At 42.0% G+C, this 17,670-nt stretch overlaps 1 protein-coding gene across 10 annotated transcripts in view; it reads left to right on the top strand.

Moving 5' to 3' along the window:
* CREB5 (cAMP responsive element binding protein 5) overlaps positions 1–12,109 on the top strand; it is a 365,272-nt gene extending 353,163 nt beyond the window's left edge. For 9 of the 10 annotated variants that reach the window (XM_006133220.4, XM_075922156.1, XM_075922150.1 and 6 more), the window contains 2 exons: positions 2,848–2,956; positions 5,113–12,109. In XM_006133220.4, the coding sequence (XP_006133282.1) occupies positions 2,848–2,956; positions 5,113–5,276 (273 nt within the window). In that variant the 3' untranslated portion in view covers positions 5,277–12,109. The remainder of the gene's footprint in view (positions 1–2,847; positions 2,957–5,112) is intronic. The other variant, XM_075922155.1, reaches the window with a different exon arrangement.
* The last annotated feature ends 5,561 nt before the right edge of the window (positions 12,110–17,670 follow it).

Raw genomic sequence — 17,670 nt, 5'->3', positions numbered from 1 at the left:
AGTCCCTGACAGGTGTTTCTCCAACCTGCTCTTAAACCTCCAATGACAGGAATTCCACAACCTCCTTTGGAAGCCGATTCCTGACCTTCCCTACCCTTATAATTAGAAAGTGTTTCCTAATATCTACACTAAACCTTCCTTGCTACAGATTAATCCCATAACTTTTTCTTCTGCCTTAAGTAGGCATAGAGAAAGATTTATCACAGCCCTCTTTATAATAACCTTCAGGACATTTGAAGATTGTTATCCGGTTCTTTCCTCAAGTCCACAGTCTTCTTTTCTCAAGTTGAAATGTTCCCAGTTTTTTTTAATATTCCCATATGGATCAGATTTTCTAAACCTGTTATCATTTTTTGTTTTCTTTTGGACTCTCTTCAATTTGCTCAGATCATTCTTAATGTGTGGCACCCAGATATGCATGTGGTGCTCCAGCTGAGGCCCCACCAGTGATGAATACAGTGGGACAGTTTTTTCCTGTGTCTTATATATAATACTCCTGTTAATACACTACAGTAGGGATGTTAAGGACTAGCTGACAGGATAGTTGACTATTCAAACCCCTCCCCCTTGCTGCCTCTATCAAATAGAGACATCAAGTGGGGGGGAGAATGCAGGGGTACTTCAAAGAGGCAGCTCTGCAGGGAACCCGAGCTCCAAGCAGCACTGCCACTTTGAAACACCACAGTGGCGTTTCACAGGGGCAGCGCCATAGGGAGCCCGGGGTCAGCTGGAGTCCCCAGCAAACCCCAGGCTCCTTGAGGAGCTAATCCCAAGATCAGCTATGAGGTGCTGCCCCTTTAAAATGCCACAACAGCATTTCAAAGGCGCAGCACCACCTTATTGACTAATCAAATAGTCGATGCAAAAATGCATCGACTATTCGATTAGTGAAATATCCGATACTTAACATCCTTACACTATAGTATTATATTAGCCTTTTTCACAATTGCATTACATTCACCTAGACAGTTTTTCCCCATTTTGTAGTTGTGCATTTGATTTGATTTTCCTTCATGCAGTACTTTGCATTTGTCTTCATTGAATTTCATCTTGTTGTTTCAGACCAGTTCTCCAATTTGTTCAGATTATTTTCAAGTCTCTTTAGTCCTGTTCTCCAAAGTGCTTGCAACCCTCTTCCATCCTGGTGTCATCCACAAATTTTATATGCATATTCTCCATTAGCGAAGTCACTAATGAAAATACTGTGTACTTTTGAACCCAGGACTGACTTCTGTAGGACCCCACTAGGTGCACCCTTCCAGGTGGACTGCCACCACTGAGAACTACTTTTGAACAAGTTATGCACCCATCTTATAGCAATTTCATTTAGCCAGCATTTACATAGCATGCTTATGAAAATGTCCTGTGGGACTCCTGTATCAAAAGCATTACTAAATTCAAGTTATATAAAGTCAACTGCTTCCCCCTTCCTCATCCACTTGGCCAGTAACATCAAAAAAGGAAAATAGGTTAGTTTGGCATGATTAATTCTTGATACATTCATGCTGGCCATTCCTGGTAACCCTGTTATCCTATAGGGCAGGGATGGGCAATAATTTTTGATGTGGGGGGTACTCCATAAATTTAGTAAGTGTTCAAAGTGTGCACTCTTCTATGATATTAATGGAGAGGTGCAGGATCTGAGATAGAGGTTGGGTGTAGAAGGGAGCCCAGGGTACGGGATTTGGGTGCAGGAGGAGGTGTGGGGGGCCGGAAGGGGGTGTTGTAACCTGAGGCAAGGGATTGGGATACAGGAGGGGGGTGCAGATCCCAGAGTGGATATAGGTGCAGGAAAAGATTCAGGTTCTGGAAGGAGGTTGTGACCTGGGTAGGGGTATAAGAGTAAGTTCAGCGGATTGGGTTATGACCTAGAGCAGGAGGGAGTTGTGACCTGGCAGCATGCTGGGACTCTCTGATTCTGTAACATCCATTTTTCTGACAGGACCACTTGCTGGACCAGAAGGTTTCAGTTTACAGAAGTGCAACCTGTAATAATTTCTACAAATCACCACCCATACTATTGAATGGATCTTTTCCCTTGCTGATTCTATATATGATTTGCAAGCAAGATACAATTACCTGATTTTTAAAGGAAAAATAACACTTTTTAAATCAAATTAAAAATCTAGAGCAATGATTTTTTGTTATTAAAAAGGTCTTTGTTAAGGATGTTTTAATTAACATGTTATTTCCCGTATACCATGCAAAATTGTACACACATAATGTATTTATATCAGATCTACAAAACTGACAAACAATAGTGGTGCTTAAATAACACTAATATTATGACACAAACGGTAAATGCATTCAAACGCAAGACTAGTACACCAATAGCTGAAGCTGATGGAGATATTCCAGACAGGCACTGATGTATAGAAGAAATCTATCCCAATAGCTATTGTGTAAAATAATTCCCATACAGAGGGCTAAATTTTGTGTAAAAATTAACCCTATGCAGCTCAGTTTTCTTAGAGTATGTCTACACTACAGGATAAGGTCAAATGAAGAACACAATTTCAGCTACGTTAATTGCATAGCTGAAGTCAAAGTACCTTAACTTGACTTTTGGCGCTGTCCACACCACAGGAAGCTGAAGGGAGAACACTCTCCCTTTGACTTCCCTTGCTCCTCATGGAAGCAGAACTACCAGCATCGATCGGAGCACTCCTCTCAGTTCGCATCAGCATGTGTTCACTAGACTCAATAATTCGATCCCTGGAAGATCCACAGCTACAGCTTTGATCTTCTCCGTAGTGTAGATGTACCCTGAGTTACCGAGACAGGAGAAATCTCACTTGTTTGTTAACTTTTTGCCACTGCCTAAAAGTCTGTTTTTCTTTTCCATAGAATGAGGTTTCCATGTTGAAAAATGAGGTAGCACAGCTGAAACAGTTATTGTTAACACATAAAGACTGTCCAATCACAGCCATGCAGAAAGAGTCACAAGGATATCTAAGTAAGTAACTGGTATATTTGCATGCTATACAATCACTCATAAGAACAGCAATCAAAGGTACCAATCCCTTCTTCCATCCATTCAGTACCTTCATTTAAACCATTCTTTCTGAATGAACATCATAGAATTCAGGTTTCAAATGAAATACCTGTGGTTTGAGCAGACAAATTAAAGGAGCACACTTAAGACTGTGTTACATACCCTAATTCTGCGGTTGATTTCTTGAAGGCAAATTACTGAATTTGCCAAGAGACTTCTGCATCATCAGTTGTTGGGTGGAGACTATACGTTTTAATGATTAATAATTTGTAAAATAAAGTTATGTATTTACGAAGCATCAACCAAAAATGGTATGGTGCGGTTCAAGCATAAACTAAAACCAGTCTCTGCACCGCAGTGCCTGCAAGAATGGCCCTGCAGTGAAATGCATATAGAATCATAGAATCATAGAATAATAGGACTGGAAGGGACCTCAAGAGGTCATCGAGTCCAGCCCCCCGCCCTCAATAGACAGACACTTGTTCCCAAGTAGAGGAGCCCCACTGAACTCAATGCTCAACTCTGACAAATGTACGACAGGCAACAATGCTGGTAGGTCCAGTAAAATACCTCAGAGCAGACCTTTATCTTGCTCTTTGGTAAGCGGTGGAATTGTGTCACCCAAGGGAGTCTAATCATGGAAAGGAAAATTAAGCAGGAAAAAATTACAAACATTTTCCTCCAATGAAAATATTGCCACATTATGAACTTGGTATGTATGAGGCAGGCAAAGCTCCTTCAATCTCTTCTTTAATATTCATCCATCATTAAACAAGAAAAAGCTCATGAAGATACTGTTAACTGGAGAGAGAAGCAATCCAAGTGGACATACGGCACGTGTAGGAACAGGCTTTCTGCTGTGCTAAGTTTCTGCTCAGCATGGCAGAGGGAGATTGCTGTAACTCCCTGCTTCTCTGCCTGGCTCCAGAATCAGTTAGAACAGCTTGAAATCTGCTTTAATATTTGCCAGATGGCAATGTTCCCCGAAAGCAACAAACAGCCAGAGTTCAGTGCGCTCCAGCCATATACTCATCATGCGCACGCACACACATACACTCTTACCACCCCTTCCCCTCCAAAGGGGTGCCTTCAGGAAGGGTTGCAGAGATGCCGGCTGTGCCCGCTCTATGCCCTCTGGGAATTTCGTAACATGAGGAAAATCATTAATATGGGAAATAAGGCCATATTTTGTCCCTCCTGCACCAACGTGAATCTGGTCCTTTAATTTTCATCCTCAAGACAATTGGATTTCATGATCTTTACTGCTAATCTTGCTTAAATTAATGTTTCTGTGCTGCATTGCATTGTAATGCATATTTCAATCCCTTCTGCTGCAGTAAAGGCGTTAAGCGTCCAGTTGGTAACCTGTAATTTTAATCATAAGCCTTGTGGAGTTTGGCCTTTAAGAAAAAGTCCCAGCTCCTAGGGTCAGTTTCTTACATGACTTTCATTTTTAAAAGAGTAAGTTTCTAGCCCTCATGGCCCAGGTCTACACTAGGACTTTATTTCGAAATAACGCCCCTGCCCCCCCCCCCAGGCCTAATTTATAAGCAGAGCGTCCATACTACCAAGCCCGTTATTTTGAAATAATGGGCCTCATAATTCAAAACCTGTACTCCTGCTTTTCATCAGGAGTAATGCTAATTCCAAAATAGTTATTTTGAAATAATGGCAGTGTGGACACTCTTGTCCCACTATTTTGAAATAATTACTCCCCAGCGTAATTTGAACTAATTACTCCCCAGTGCTTCCTGGGGCTCTAAGTCCAAGGTAGCATGGAGCCTTCCTCGGACTAATTTCGAGGCTTCCCCGAGGTGTGGGTACACTAGTTTGAATTTGTTAAATTGGAAGTTATTAAGTCAAATTTAGTAATTTCAAAATACTTTCCTAGTGTAGACATGACCATGGAGAAAAGCTTGAAAATGTGAATGATGAAAGCTCCAACTCCCTCAAAGTACTCCATATCTACTATTGTTAAAATCTCATGATTTTTGAATGATTGGACTTGGCAGTACTGGATCCTTTGGTAGTTCATCTTCTGTTTAACAGAACTTTAATACCTCATAGGCATTCTACATGTACACATCATTTTAGTTTGTGTGTTCTTTTCTTCCCAGGTCCTGAGAGTAGTCCTCCTGCAAGCCCCGTCCCAGCTTGCTCACAACAGCAAGTCATCCAGCATAATACCATTACAACTTCCTCTTCCGTCAGCGATGTCGTAGGAAGCTCCACCCTCAGTCAGCTTGCCAGTCATAGAACAGACATGAACCCAATTCTTTAAAACGGATTGGTCAGGAACTGCTATGGGAGAGTGGTAGCATAATCAAATGTCCTTTGTGTTAAGGACATTTTCAACACTAACTCAGCCCTGGAAGACTCCACAATCCTTGGAAGACTCTGGCTTTCATTTTTATCATTATTAAACTATGCTTTTTATACTTAGTTACAAAAAGGGAGTTATGCAATTACTATACTATCCGCTTGGGAAATGCTTTGGTGCTTTCTCCAATTTTTTGGTACCAGTTACTTGTTTATAAACTGAGATGCTTCTGTACATAGTTGCGTTTCCTTCTTACCAGTCTAGCCCGAGGCCTCAGAAGCATGTTTTGTTAAACAGCAGCTTGTTAGCCAAAGTCATACATAGGTAACTGGGAAGAATTAGGATACGTAGGCATTCAGGGAGTCTGGTGATAACACATGAAAAAGTGAGTTAGCTTTGCAATATCATCAGAATCCCGCAATGTATTCAGAGCCTCTTTCAGAGAAAAGAATGGTTACATAATATATGGATATATGAACAAAATCAAACCCAAATCATATGCTCTCTTGTCTTGCTTTCCTTTCACTTCCCTATTGTCCCTCTTCTACTTAAACTCTCTTTTGTCCTTCGTTTATCCTTGCATCTTCACTCTATAAACTCTGAGGCCCTTTCTCCTTCAAGCTTCTTTCTGTCTTCGCATTCCAAGTCCCTCTTCTCCCTACCGCCTTTTTTCTTCTGAGAACGCTAATGAAGAAGAAACAACTTCAGACCCACCCTCCAATCCCCTCCCTCTGCCTGAAAAAAAAAAAACCTTGTTGGCATGGTCACTGCTTTCAATAGCCCTTCACCCACAGCTGGGCTGCACTGAACTTTTGCATTAAAAAAAAAAAAAGAAATAGGAGTTTAAAGCTCCTGATTTAGTGTTTTTAATAAACAGTGAATGTAGTTTAGCCGCAGGTGATGCACGATTGAAAGTCTGCTGTGCTGCTATGAGGGGGGAAGGAGCCTTGTATGCTTCTGTTATAAATGTCCCTGGCAGAGTACAAGGATAGCAAATCACACCTGTTTATTACAACGGTTTTTTACGCTGCCAATTGTTGATGTAGAAAAGCCATGTAGTACATAATAATTCTGAAACATTCTATTCACTAAACCAGTGACATTGTTCTATCATCAACTGCTAATAGCCTAACCTTTATGTCTTATTTCTAGCCCATTAAATCAGTTTGACCGGTGAGGAATAGTTTATTGTTAACTACCACAAGAAAAGACCAGTTTTTCACAACTGTTCTTTTAAACATTTGTGGGCTAGATCCTTCGCTGGAGTAGATAAGTGTAACTCCATTCACTTAAAGCAGGGATGGAGAACCCATTTTGGACTGGGGGCCACTGACCCACAGAAAAATCAGTCAGGGGCTGCACACAAGAGAGAAATAAAAGATAAAAAACAATACACCTTCACTGACATTGTCCCTGTTCCACCAGAGCTTACAGGCAGCCAGGCTAGGAGATTTTATGTGCTCCAGCCCCACAGGAGGACAGCCGGGGGAGGAAGAGGGCTGGAGCACCTGTGCAGGCTCCCCAATGCTGGGGGGGAAGCCCAGAGCCATGGGGCCGGATCCAGGCAAGCCCGAGACTGCATCCAGCCCCTAGGCCTTTGGTTCCCTACCCCTGACTTAAAGGATCACTCCCAGTATGACATTAAAAAGCACGTTTTAGCTGCTGTATGTTACAAGAATGATGTAAAATCTGCTAGATGCAGTGGATGAAATTTACTCTGTGCAGAAGGTCAACAAAAGGCCTAGGCATGCCTTATAGACTAATTAAGGCCTATTTTGAATGCATAGGCCTTGCAGGTCTTGTACTGGCACTCTGCACAGAGGTGACTTTCAGCCTGAGATGGTACCGGTCACATATGGGAAATCAAGTACTAAGAGCACAGTAAAGAACAGTGCATTTGTTATATTATTTTTCAGTATGTTTGGACCCTGATTCCACTCCCACTGAAATCAGTAGCAAACATCCCATTGACTTCAGAGGGAGCAAAACCAGGATCTTATTCTGTTGTGACAAATGTTTGGAAGTTCATTTAAAAAAACCCACATATGTTAATTAACCTCCTAACAGATACTCTGCTGCTAAACTCTTCATTCCCAAATTGAGTTGTTTTCCTCAAAGGTTGTTTCATTGTTTTCAGAGGAATAATACATTTTAAAGAGCGGCTTTTATTTAAAAAAACAAACAAACAAAGGAAGACTTCCCCCCTCCCCCCCCATGAAGCATTGTAGTATGTAGAGCCCATTTTGGAAGGGAAAGTGATTTCTAAGAATCATGAACCATGATTCTTTTTATTTTGGTAACTCAGTTTAAGTTTTACCAGTATTCTTTAACAGATCTCTTTCCATTTATGCAAATATTTTTGGAAGAAGAATTTTGAGTGTACAATATAGAAATCATGACTTGATTATATAGCTTGAGAACCAAAACAACAAAACAAATATAAAGGACTTTCTGTTATATTTTAGACAAACATATACTTTTAAAATGTTTAAATACTGAATCTATAATTCATTTCAAAATCTCATTGTAATAACGGAATGGTTTTGCTCCCTCATAGCTACCAAGGAAACTTTGTTCACATACACAGCTCTAAGCATAAAGTTCCAGTTGAAGCTTCTTTATAAAAAATAAAAAGGAGGTATTATCTTCCCAAATTTCATGGCTCACCATCAATCCCTGCCATCTCCCCTCCCCGACCAGCAAAATGCCATCATAGTGTTAATTTAGTTTAAACTTTTTTTTGCATGGATAGCACTTAAATACATTATAAAAGAACTGTGGATAATATTAGAAAAACAAATGAGCTACACTGCACTAGAATTAAGATTTGGTTTTACTTTTGTTTGGACTCAGTTGAAATATTTAGCTGTTAAACTGAAAGCCTCTACAGTAAAAAACAAAAAACAAAAAAACAAAAAAAAACAAAAAACAGCTTGCCTGAGTTTTGTTAAATCCAGCAACTTGACAGTTTGACTGATGTGTATTATATATAGCTCAATTATGTCTTTTTTAATGCTAAATAGGCAAGCCAGCCACGCATTTGCCTAAATGTGTAATTATAATGAACTGTCTCCTCTCTATGCTATTGGCCTATATAGGTATAATTGTTATTAGTGATATGGAAATAAGTAAAGGTTGAAAGCTATTTGCTACTGCTTCTTGTAATGCTACGTGCAAGGTTCACAAGCCAAAACAACATGCAACATATTGATATCAGGTATTTCAGTAGAAGGACCAACCATCTGACGCACATTTCACTGCTCAACAGATAAACTTCCATCATGTTTACAATATACTTGCTTTTGGGGGGACTGACCCTGCAGCCTTTATTTAGGCAAGTGGTCTTTAAACCCTCTCTCTGAAGACTGTGACATGTAAGGGCTGGAGGAAGAGGGCCTATGTCAACATCTGTGTAGGAGGAGCAGCTTGTTTTTAAGCTCTGATATTCTAAATGAATTTTCTGTGCTGTTTCATTCAAGGATAAATTCTATTTTTCTGTGGGCTACTACTGGAGACCGATATGTGTTACACCTGCCTCTCTTCAGCCTGTTGAAGCTGTCATCAGTCACTGCCAGTGAGCTATCAGAGTAACTCCCCAGCCTTATTTCATGGGAGTTAACAGTACAGATGGATGATCCTGACCACGTTTCTCATTCAAAATGAAGCATCCGTATATTAAACTGTCCCTCACTGTGCAACTCTGAAAGAAAGTATGTTGGAAATCCTAGCCATGGATAAATGCAATACTTTCCCAAAAGTGCTGTGTTGTGATTCAAACATTTTGTCCCCTTGAGTCAATTTATGCAAGCCATATTCATAACACTGCCTGTGGGAGGCAAGTAGTTTGTGTGCTATCATGTTGTGTTTTAGAAGGACAATAAGGATAATGTAGAGAATTTCATGCTGTTTGGAGTTAATTCATGCAGTATAACTAAATGTGTGCAGTCCATGTTCTGAATAGTGGAAAGTCAGCGGTTCAACTTCAGGCTGTTATTTGCCTCAATATATTTGAATTTTAGCATGTTAATTGATCTTGTCCTGTTAACTAACAAAACCAGCTGTAACTGTTGTGAAAAAAACCTGTCTTTTGGGGGATTTGTATTTTTTTAAGCAACAATATTAAGTGTTAAAACAGCCTTTTAGTTAGCATAGAGTGTGCTTTTTAGCAGCTAACACCACAATTTTTTTAAAAAAATTATATAGTGAATTTATGAAAATTCATGAGGACCAAAGCAAAATTTAAACAGGAATCTATTAATGTAGTATTCACATAGAATTTTATAAAGTATTTATTAATAAATGTTATTTTAACACATTCCATTTGAACAGTATTCTTGTATAGAATCTGTTTTTTTTAAAGTTACAATATTAGTTTTGCAATAAACTACTCTAGTTGTATGTGTATCTTAATCTTTTAGGGTCTCAAGCAGACGTCATCCATCTAAGATGGAAAGGTTTGCTGGGGTCTATTGTACAGAAATTCCTACGATTGTTTTCTTTAAAGCAGCATCTGCTTTTTGTAACAACAAAAGTTATGAATTTACAGTTGTTTCCTTTTTTTTTTTTAAATGTGTTCTCTCATTTTAGAAAGCACAGGTAAGCTAAAGGGAAATAATACATAAAACTGGAAACCCTGTCTTTACTAGGCTGATTATATATATATATATATAATCACCAATGGAGACCTAACACCATTCTTGCTTCTTTTCTACTATTACATAGTGAGTTGCACTATACTGCCTTACCATTACTGCCCCTTCTATCTTTTACTAAGCAGTGTTGAGTAGCTTTAGACCATTGAAGCTCCACTATATATCAAATAAAATTAGTAGAGGGGGAAGAAAAAATAATTTTAATGTGTATAAATGAGAACAAAACAGTGCCTATAAAACAAAACCAGTTCCAACTAATTAATACCTTATTTCTACATTTCAGTAATTTATATTATTTTACAATTGCACTTTAGCTCTCGCTCTCTCTTTCTTGCTCTCCCTTTTGGGGTCATTTAACTGTTTGCATCAGATACATTTACACACTTTCCCTGGTGGCATATCTACCGTTTGTCTGTCACATCCGCCCAAATGGAGGACAACTAAGAGAAGCTGAGTGCAGCCAATCTGCAACATGACTTAGACTTTAAACCTTTGCTGTGATGGCATATAAATGTTTTATTATGCAAAGTATGTGAGGCAGCATCTAAGGTATATTTACTTAGTCTATCTCATCCTGAGAACCAAAGTGTCCTGTACACTGTAGGGCAGGAGACTGGCTCTTTGTGCATTATAATGCCTTTTTTATTATTTCCAGCCTATGGTAGTATCTATTGAGCTGCAGTGATAACAATGGCCATACAATGTGCTTGAATTAAAAGTCCATAAAATATGTTGCCTTGTAACTTAATAGGGGACAGCACCTTTGGAAAAAATAAAGACTGAAACCTAAGGACAAACAAAAGAATAAAATCTGCCACAGAAAAAAGACTCATTCATCTGCATTTATCACCAAAGATGATAAAGTGTATGTTAACGTGCAACCGCTTCTTACTGCTTGTGGTTATCTGGCTTTTATCATTGGCTTTGTGCTTGGAGCTAAATTGCTTCCCAGAGCTTGTTTTCTTTTCTGTGAGTCTTCCATACCTTTCAAAACTACTTTTCTGAAATCTTTAAAGATAACGTAAGCTGAAATGTCAGTGTGGGTTAAAAGATTAATTCACAACATGGGAAGTCTGATCCCTTTCCAAGGTTTTCCTTGGCTAAGAATCAATAATTATGATCAGTTATTTTTAGACCAGTGTATAATATCTAGTATACAGGATCTGTAAGGCCCTGTGTTAATACAACTTAAACATTGCTTATGTAAAGTTTCAGGAGGCAGGACTATTTCAAAAACCTTTGTATTATTTTATAATGTAATGGCCTTTTGTCACATCCCTAGACAAAAGATTAGACTCTGAGACCGCTTCACAAAATTGTAGCTTCCCAGTGATAACAAGAAAAAATAACAAGAGGGGAAAACCAGTGTTGCTAGCAAAGGGGAATTCGGAGGGGAAATGGATTTTCCATCCCTCTCTCCCTAGAGGCTGCTAAAGGATCCCTGGCAGGGACAACTTTTACCATGGCTCAGAAAGATACTCTGAAAGCCAGATCATTTCTGCACCCAGGCTTTTATCTGCAGCTCTTCCTCAGGCAAACTCAGTGATGATGGTTGCCTGAATAATGACTTCAGGATTGGGACCCCAGTATTTCCCAATCCATATTTATGGGCTTTCTCCTCTCCTCCCATATATTGCTCAATGTAAACACTGATCAGTTGCTTCTTTTAAATATAGTTACTATATAGGAACACTGATTTTTTTAAAAAACTTTTAGCACTGCTTGGAGTAAGCCTAAACTATGGAAGTCTATATATTAAAAAAAAAAAAAAAAAAAAAAAGGTGCTGTCACTTTAAGTTTTGGGTTTGAGGTTGTCTGTATTGTACTAAAGGTTTTGTGTATGTCTGTCTGTTTTATTCTGTAAAGTAACCACCTTCCTCGCTGGAAGGAGAGAATTTTTTTTTTTTTGGTACATAAATGTAAATACGTTCTGCGGCATTTAATATGTTTAATTTTATGTTATGCTTTTTGTTTTGTCCAGAACTCATTTATTGTTACAAATGGACAATGCGTTCATTGAGATTGTTCACCTAGTTCAGATTTTTACATCTCTTTCTAGCTAGAAGAGACAAGATTTTGTGCATTTGTACAAATGTTAATAATATCACTGCAATTCCAATATAATAAAGCACTCAAATGCAAGTACTGCCTCTCTCTAGTTTTGCTGTGTCCATCGGAATGAGTGAGGAAGGTTGCTGGAGGAAGGAGTGTGGCATCTGTCAGTAGGTAACCTGCCTGAAAGTAGGCTAGATAGCTCAGCAGAGAGTTGCTTCCTCAGAAGTGGAGAGATACTAAAGGATGAAATCTGCAACATGCTGAGTCCCTCAGCTTTTACTGACATCAGGGGAAGAAATTCCTCTCTGCGAAGAAGCTCAGCATTCAGCCAACACTGTTTTTGTGACATTCAAGAGCTGCACAGCCAGGGGAGCCAACAGCCAGACCAGGTCCCTGGTAAAGTGGAGAGCCAACTCCACACTTCTGAAAAGGGCAGGACCAGGGACAGCGACCATGCCATGCCAGTCCCCTACTCTAGCCCTCAGCGCTGCCCGGAGCATGGTACACCTCCCCAGCCCTTAGAGCTGCCTGGAGCGCATTGTGCAGTGCTCCAGTGGTGATTTAAAGGGCCTGCAATTCCTGAAGTGATGGTAGTCGGGAGTCCTGGGCCCTTTGGAATCGCCAGGTCGGGGGACAGATGCCCCCTTTGCACCCTCCCCCCCGTTGGCAGCCCTGTTCACAAGTACATACAGGGCCTCAGTGATGATGAGGGCACTCAGCACCTCGCAGGATCAAGTTTTAGAGCTGCATTTTTCTCCTGTGCAGAGTCTACTAGGTCTCACAGGTATGTCTATGCAGCAAAGAAAAAAAATCCGTTGCTGGCCCATGCCAATTGACTCAAGCTCTCAGGTGGTGGGGTGCTTCACCTCTGGGGTGAAAACTCTGGGGGCCTCCCATGTTGCAGGGAGCCCAGGCTCTAGCCTAAGCTGATCTATCTATATAGTAATGAAAAAGCCCTGCAGCCCAAACCCAGCGAGCCAAAGTTGGCTGACACAGGCCAGCCACAGGTGTCTGGTTGCTGTGCAGACAGACCTAAAGGATGGCTAGGCCTTGCATGAACCCTCTACATGGGGGTCGATTTTCTCCTGAATTACTGTGTATGCTCCTTAATCCAGCAGAATTGTATGAGGTGCCTCTACTCTTTTTTGCCGGTAAACTGTTCATATCTGAATCATCTAATGACGGGGTGAGCCTGCCTCTCTAAAGCAAACCCAGCTTCAGGGGAATTCCTCTGCTTCCCTGGACATAAGTCCCATAAGAAATGAGCTGAAAGACAAAGACTTTGCTTAGGGGGAGAACGTAACCCACACACCCTCTGGGTGCGGTGTACTAGCCTACCTAGTAGCACCTAGACCACTTACAGAGAGAAAGAAGGAGTGTGCCCTACAGCCTTAGCTGGGAGCCAGCTGGCTTTTAGCTCAAGCAGTAGATGCTCGAGGGGTCCCAGGTTTGGTTCTGCCTGTTGGCATTAAAAGGCGTCCACTGTTGCCCTATCTCAATGTCAGCATGTAGTTCTAATTCTGGGAGCCACTCTCCTTCTTTGCAGGGTTGCCAGCTTTCTAATAGCATAAAATCAAATACCTTTGTACTGCCACTGCTCTTCCCCTGAGGCCCTACATGCCTCCTTTCCCACTTTCACTGGGATGGGGCAGAGAGTTGGGGTGTGGGAGTGGGTGAGAGGGCCAGCTGGGATGGTGGAGCCAAAGGCGTTAGGATGTGAGAGGAGCCTCAGGGCTAAGGCAGAGGGCTGGCATGCAGGGGGGTGAGCTCTTAGGTGGGATCGGGGATGAAGAGTTTGGGGTGGAGGAAGGGACTACAGGCGAGGCCTGAGAGGTTTGGGGTGTGGGAAAAGGGTTGCGGTTGGGACATGGGGGTTGGTTGCAGTTCCCAGCCAATGGAATCTGTGTAGATGGGGCTTGGAGCAGAGGCAGTGCATAAAGCCTACCACTGCCTCCTCCATACACCTTGGAGTGGCAGGGACCTGCTGGCTCCTTCCCAGGAGCTGCCTGGAGCCAGGGCAGATACAGAGCCTGCCTTTATCCTACTGCACCACTGACTGGACTTTTAATGGCCCAGTTGGCAGAGCTAACCATAGCCACCAGGGTCTCTTTTCAACCAGGCATTCCAGTCAAAAATCGGACACCTGGCCACCCTATCTATCCATGCACAAGGCGTCTCGTCTCCCTGTCCCCTGCGCAGGGTCAGTCACAAATGCAATCTCTCTCATTTGCTCTTTCCAAAGGTTGATTCTGACCAGCAATGCCAGCCACCCCAGAAAGGCACACAGAAGCATTAGGGCCACTCTCAACCCCCATTTGCAATGTCTTGCAGCTCCCTCTTTAAGGATGACACGATGTCTGTGCTCCCTGGCGGCACAATGGGTCCTGCAGCTCCTAGCAAGGCAGGACAGTTCTGCTTTGCCCTCAATCAGACCACAGTTTAGCATCTGCCTGTCCAGGAAGATAGCACTGATCAGTTCCCAAATTACTAAAAAACAGGGTTATACCTTTAAAATGAGCTGCTTCTCATGAAGAGACAAAACAAGACTATTACAGTCAATGTGGTTATATTTGCACCTGACAGCATGAACTAGGAGCCGTGCATTTATTTTGGGGAATCGCAAACCAATCCTTGGCTTCCTTCAACAAACCAAAACCAGATCTATTCACTCCTGTTCTGCACATGTCACAGTTACAATTCATCTCTCAATGTTAGTCCATGTAACACACATCTAGTAAAACGTTATGCTTTTTTAAACAAAATGTCAATATTGCTTGTGCCTTCCTTGATCCTGGGGGCAGCGAAGCCCCTATGTGGAAACTGGATTAGCCACAGGGCTGCTCTAATTTATAGCAGCTTTTCTCTTGCCTCTGTGTTTCACCAGCCAAAGACTGATAAATCTCACTGTGCTTTACGTCAGTCCTTCCAGCGGTGAAAATAAAGGAGTGCACCCCAGTCCACAACTCTGGCAAAAATTGGCTGGGCTGTGACAAAAATCCAGCAGGGAGCTATTTAAAGAGCTGCTGGGGACTCAGTCTGCAATAGGACAGTGCCCAGGAGCGGCCCGAGGCGGGCTGCAGCAGCTGGTTCCCCAGGCGGAATGCGCGATCAGCGCCCCTGCCTGCATGGCCGTCAATGGGGTGACATCATCATTGGGTGCCCCGGGACATCATCATTGGGCACCGTTGAAGGCAGCGCCCTAGGCGACTATAGTCACAGGCCGCTCCTGACAGTGCCTGTGAGAAATGTAAGTTCCTTTCACCTTCACCCTTCTGCCACTCACTACCCTGTGACAGTGCTCACACCCCTTTTGTCCTGAGCTGCTGGATTAAAACACCTTTAAGTGCCATTGTTCTTTTAAAAGTTGACATCTTAAGTGCTAGGACGCGGGGTGCCAGAGGTGCTGCTGCACCCCTTGCCTTGAAGTGTTTTCCTTCCTATACAGGATTTAGTTTGGTTCAGTGGATCCCAGCACCCCGCCCCCCACAAAGAGTTCCAGCAACCCTGTAGGAAGGTGTTCAATACGGTACACCATAAAGAACTAACTATATTGCATATGGTAGCTAACTGTAGTATTAAGGGAGAAACTTGACGCTTGACTTCCAGCGACCCAAGACCAGTCATGAATGATTAAAAACCAGGGTAGGAGGAGGCAATAAATTAGCCACCATCATGCAATATACCCAAATGAATGCCCACAAATCTGAGTGTAAATTTGCAGGTGACAGAAACTTAAGAAGGGCGGACAACTTTAAAGAAACGGGATACTAGAGCTGGAAGTAAATGGAGCCAAGTGTTGCTAAGCTGCAATTGCATCTGGCATAGAAAATTCTTCTGTAATAATGATAAAAGTCGAAACAGTGTAGAAAAAGAAGAAAAAATAACAAAATGGGGTATACAACGCCCTCCTTTCACACACAGAAAATTCATGGATGCAACGGAAATGGCAAGCATGGAGTAGTGGCGAGCACAAGATGAGTGTAAGCTGCAGGAAAAATGTGGCGAGAACAAGATGACTATAAGCTGCAGGAAAAATGACCTGGGCATGTTAATGAAAAGAAACTTACAGCTACCACATCTCTGTCTAGACCTGTTAGGAAAGTAAACTAATTGCAAAAAATGAAGTACAAAAACAAGGGAAAAGCACCCTGGCATTGTCCAGAAGGTATGGGACCCCCGGTTCTGAGGGCATTGTGCATGATTTTGGATGTTGTAATACAGGATGAATGAGAAATGTTGCAGAAGAAAACCCAACAAAGCTCTGGGCTTATAGCCACAAGAGGTTAGAAAAGTTAGGCTTGTAAGTGTTACGTTGTGTGTGATGATATGAACAACGTAAGTCTGAGATATGTTGGCAGCATATGCTGCAAAGCTGGCATAGGCGAATGAGAGGACATACGCTAAAGCTAAGGCTTTGGCTACACAAGTTGCAGCCATTTAGCTAAATGAGATTAGAAACTGAATGTAACTAATCCGGAGTGAATGAATGCTTCCCTGACAGCGAGCTGAAGGGGAGAGTCTTTGGGTGTAGTTATGTAAATAAGATGTGCTCCTGCGGCAAATTCGGCAAATAGAACAGGGTGAAAATGATCAACTGTGGCTCATGTTGGGTTCAAATCATCTAATACTGAAAGCTGAGGTAGTGAGATAGGGTTATTAATATTGTAATTATTGGAGGAACCCAGGAAAGCAGGACTGTGCTTAATCTGTTCTAAATGAAGTGGGGCTCACCTGGGGCTTGAGTGTTAGAGCCCTGAGAAAGTAAGAGGAGTGGGGATAGATATCTCAGCTACAAAGCTCTAGATCCTCACCAAGGGCCCCTGAAGACTCTGTTAACCTGATCATCCCAACTGGTCAAAGAATCCAAACTCAACAGGCTTCATCAAGAGCCTTATTTCAATTGCTGAATCAGAGCCGAAGCTAGTCGTAGCAGGACAGTGTTTCTATTCTGCCTGTCCAGAGCTGGAAATCACTCAGGCTACGTCTACACTGCAATGCTATTTTGGGATACCGGAGTATCCTGAAATAACTATCCTGCGTCTTCACAGCAAGCCCATTATTTCGGGCTTGCTAGTTTGATGTCCCTGTAAACCTCATTCTACAAGGAGTAAGGGATGTTTTGGAATAGCTCTTTATTTCAACATCTGGCGCAATGTAGACAGTGCCAAATGACAAAATAAGCTATTTCAAAATAAGTCCCACAATTTGCATAGCTCAAATTGCATCTTATTTTGAGGTACAGTGCTGTATAGACACACCCTCGGAGCTGAAATCACTTTGTGGTAGCATAAGCTCCAGAGAAGTAGATTCAAATCTGGGACCTCTGGTGCTTAATGCATGACTCTCTATAGCTTGAGGTATAAAGCCAGCTGGCTCTGAGCTAAGGCTGTAGAGCTCCCTCATTTTTATCTCTTGCTGAACGTGGTCTAAGTCCCACTACATAGGACTGTGAACCACAACCAGGAGGTGTGTGGGTTACAATAGGACTGTGTATCTGCCCAGAGCAGAAAATCACTGAGCACTGAAATCACATGGGATGGGGAAGTGTTCCTGCCCAGCCTACAAAGAGCTGAAAATTACTATGAGGTCACAGCACAGAGGCAGATGGCAGCAGAAGGCAACTGACAGCCAGCCGGTGAATGAGTGGC

The sequence above is a fragment of the Pelodiscus sinensis genome, chromosome 2 (genome assembly GCF_049634645.1).
Source record: "Pelodiscus sinensis isolate JC-2024 chromosome 2, ASM4963464v1, whole genome shotgun sequence".
In the NCBI taxonomy this organism is placed as follows: Eukaryota; Metazoa; Chordata; order Testudines; family Trionychidae; genus Pelodiscus; species Pelodiscus sinensis.
This window is presented reverse-complemented; position numbering and strand designations above follow the sequence as displayed.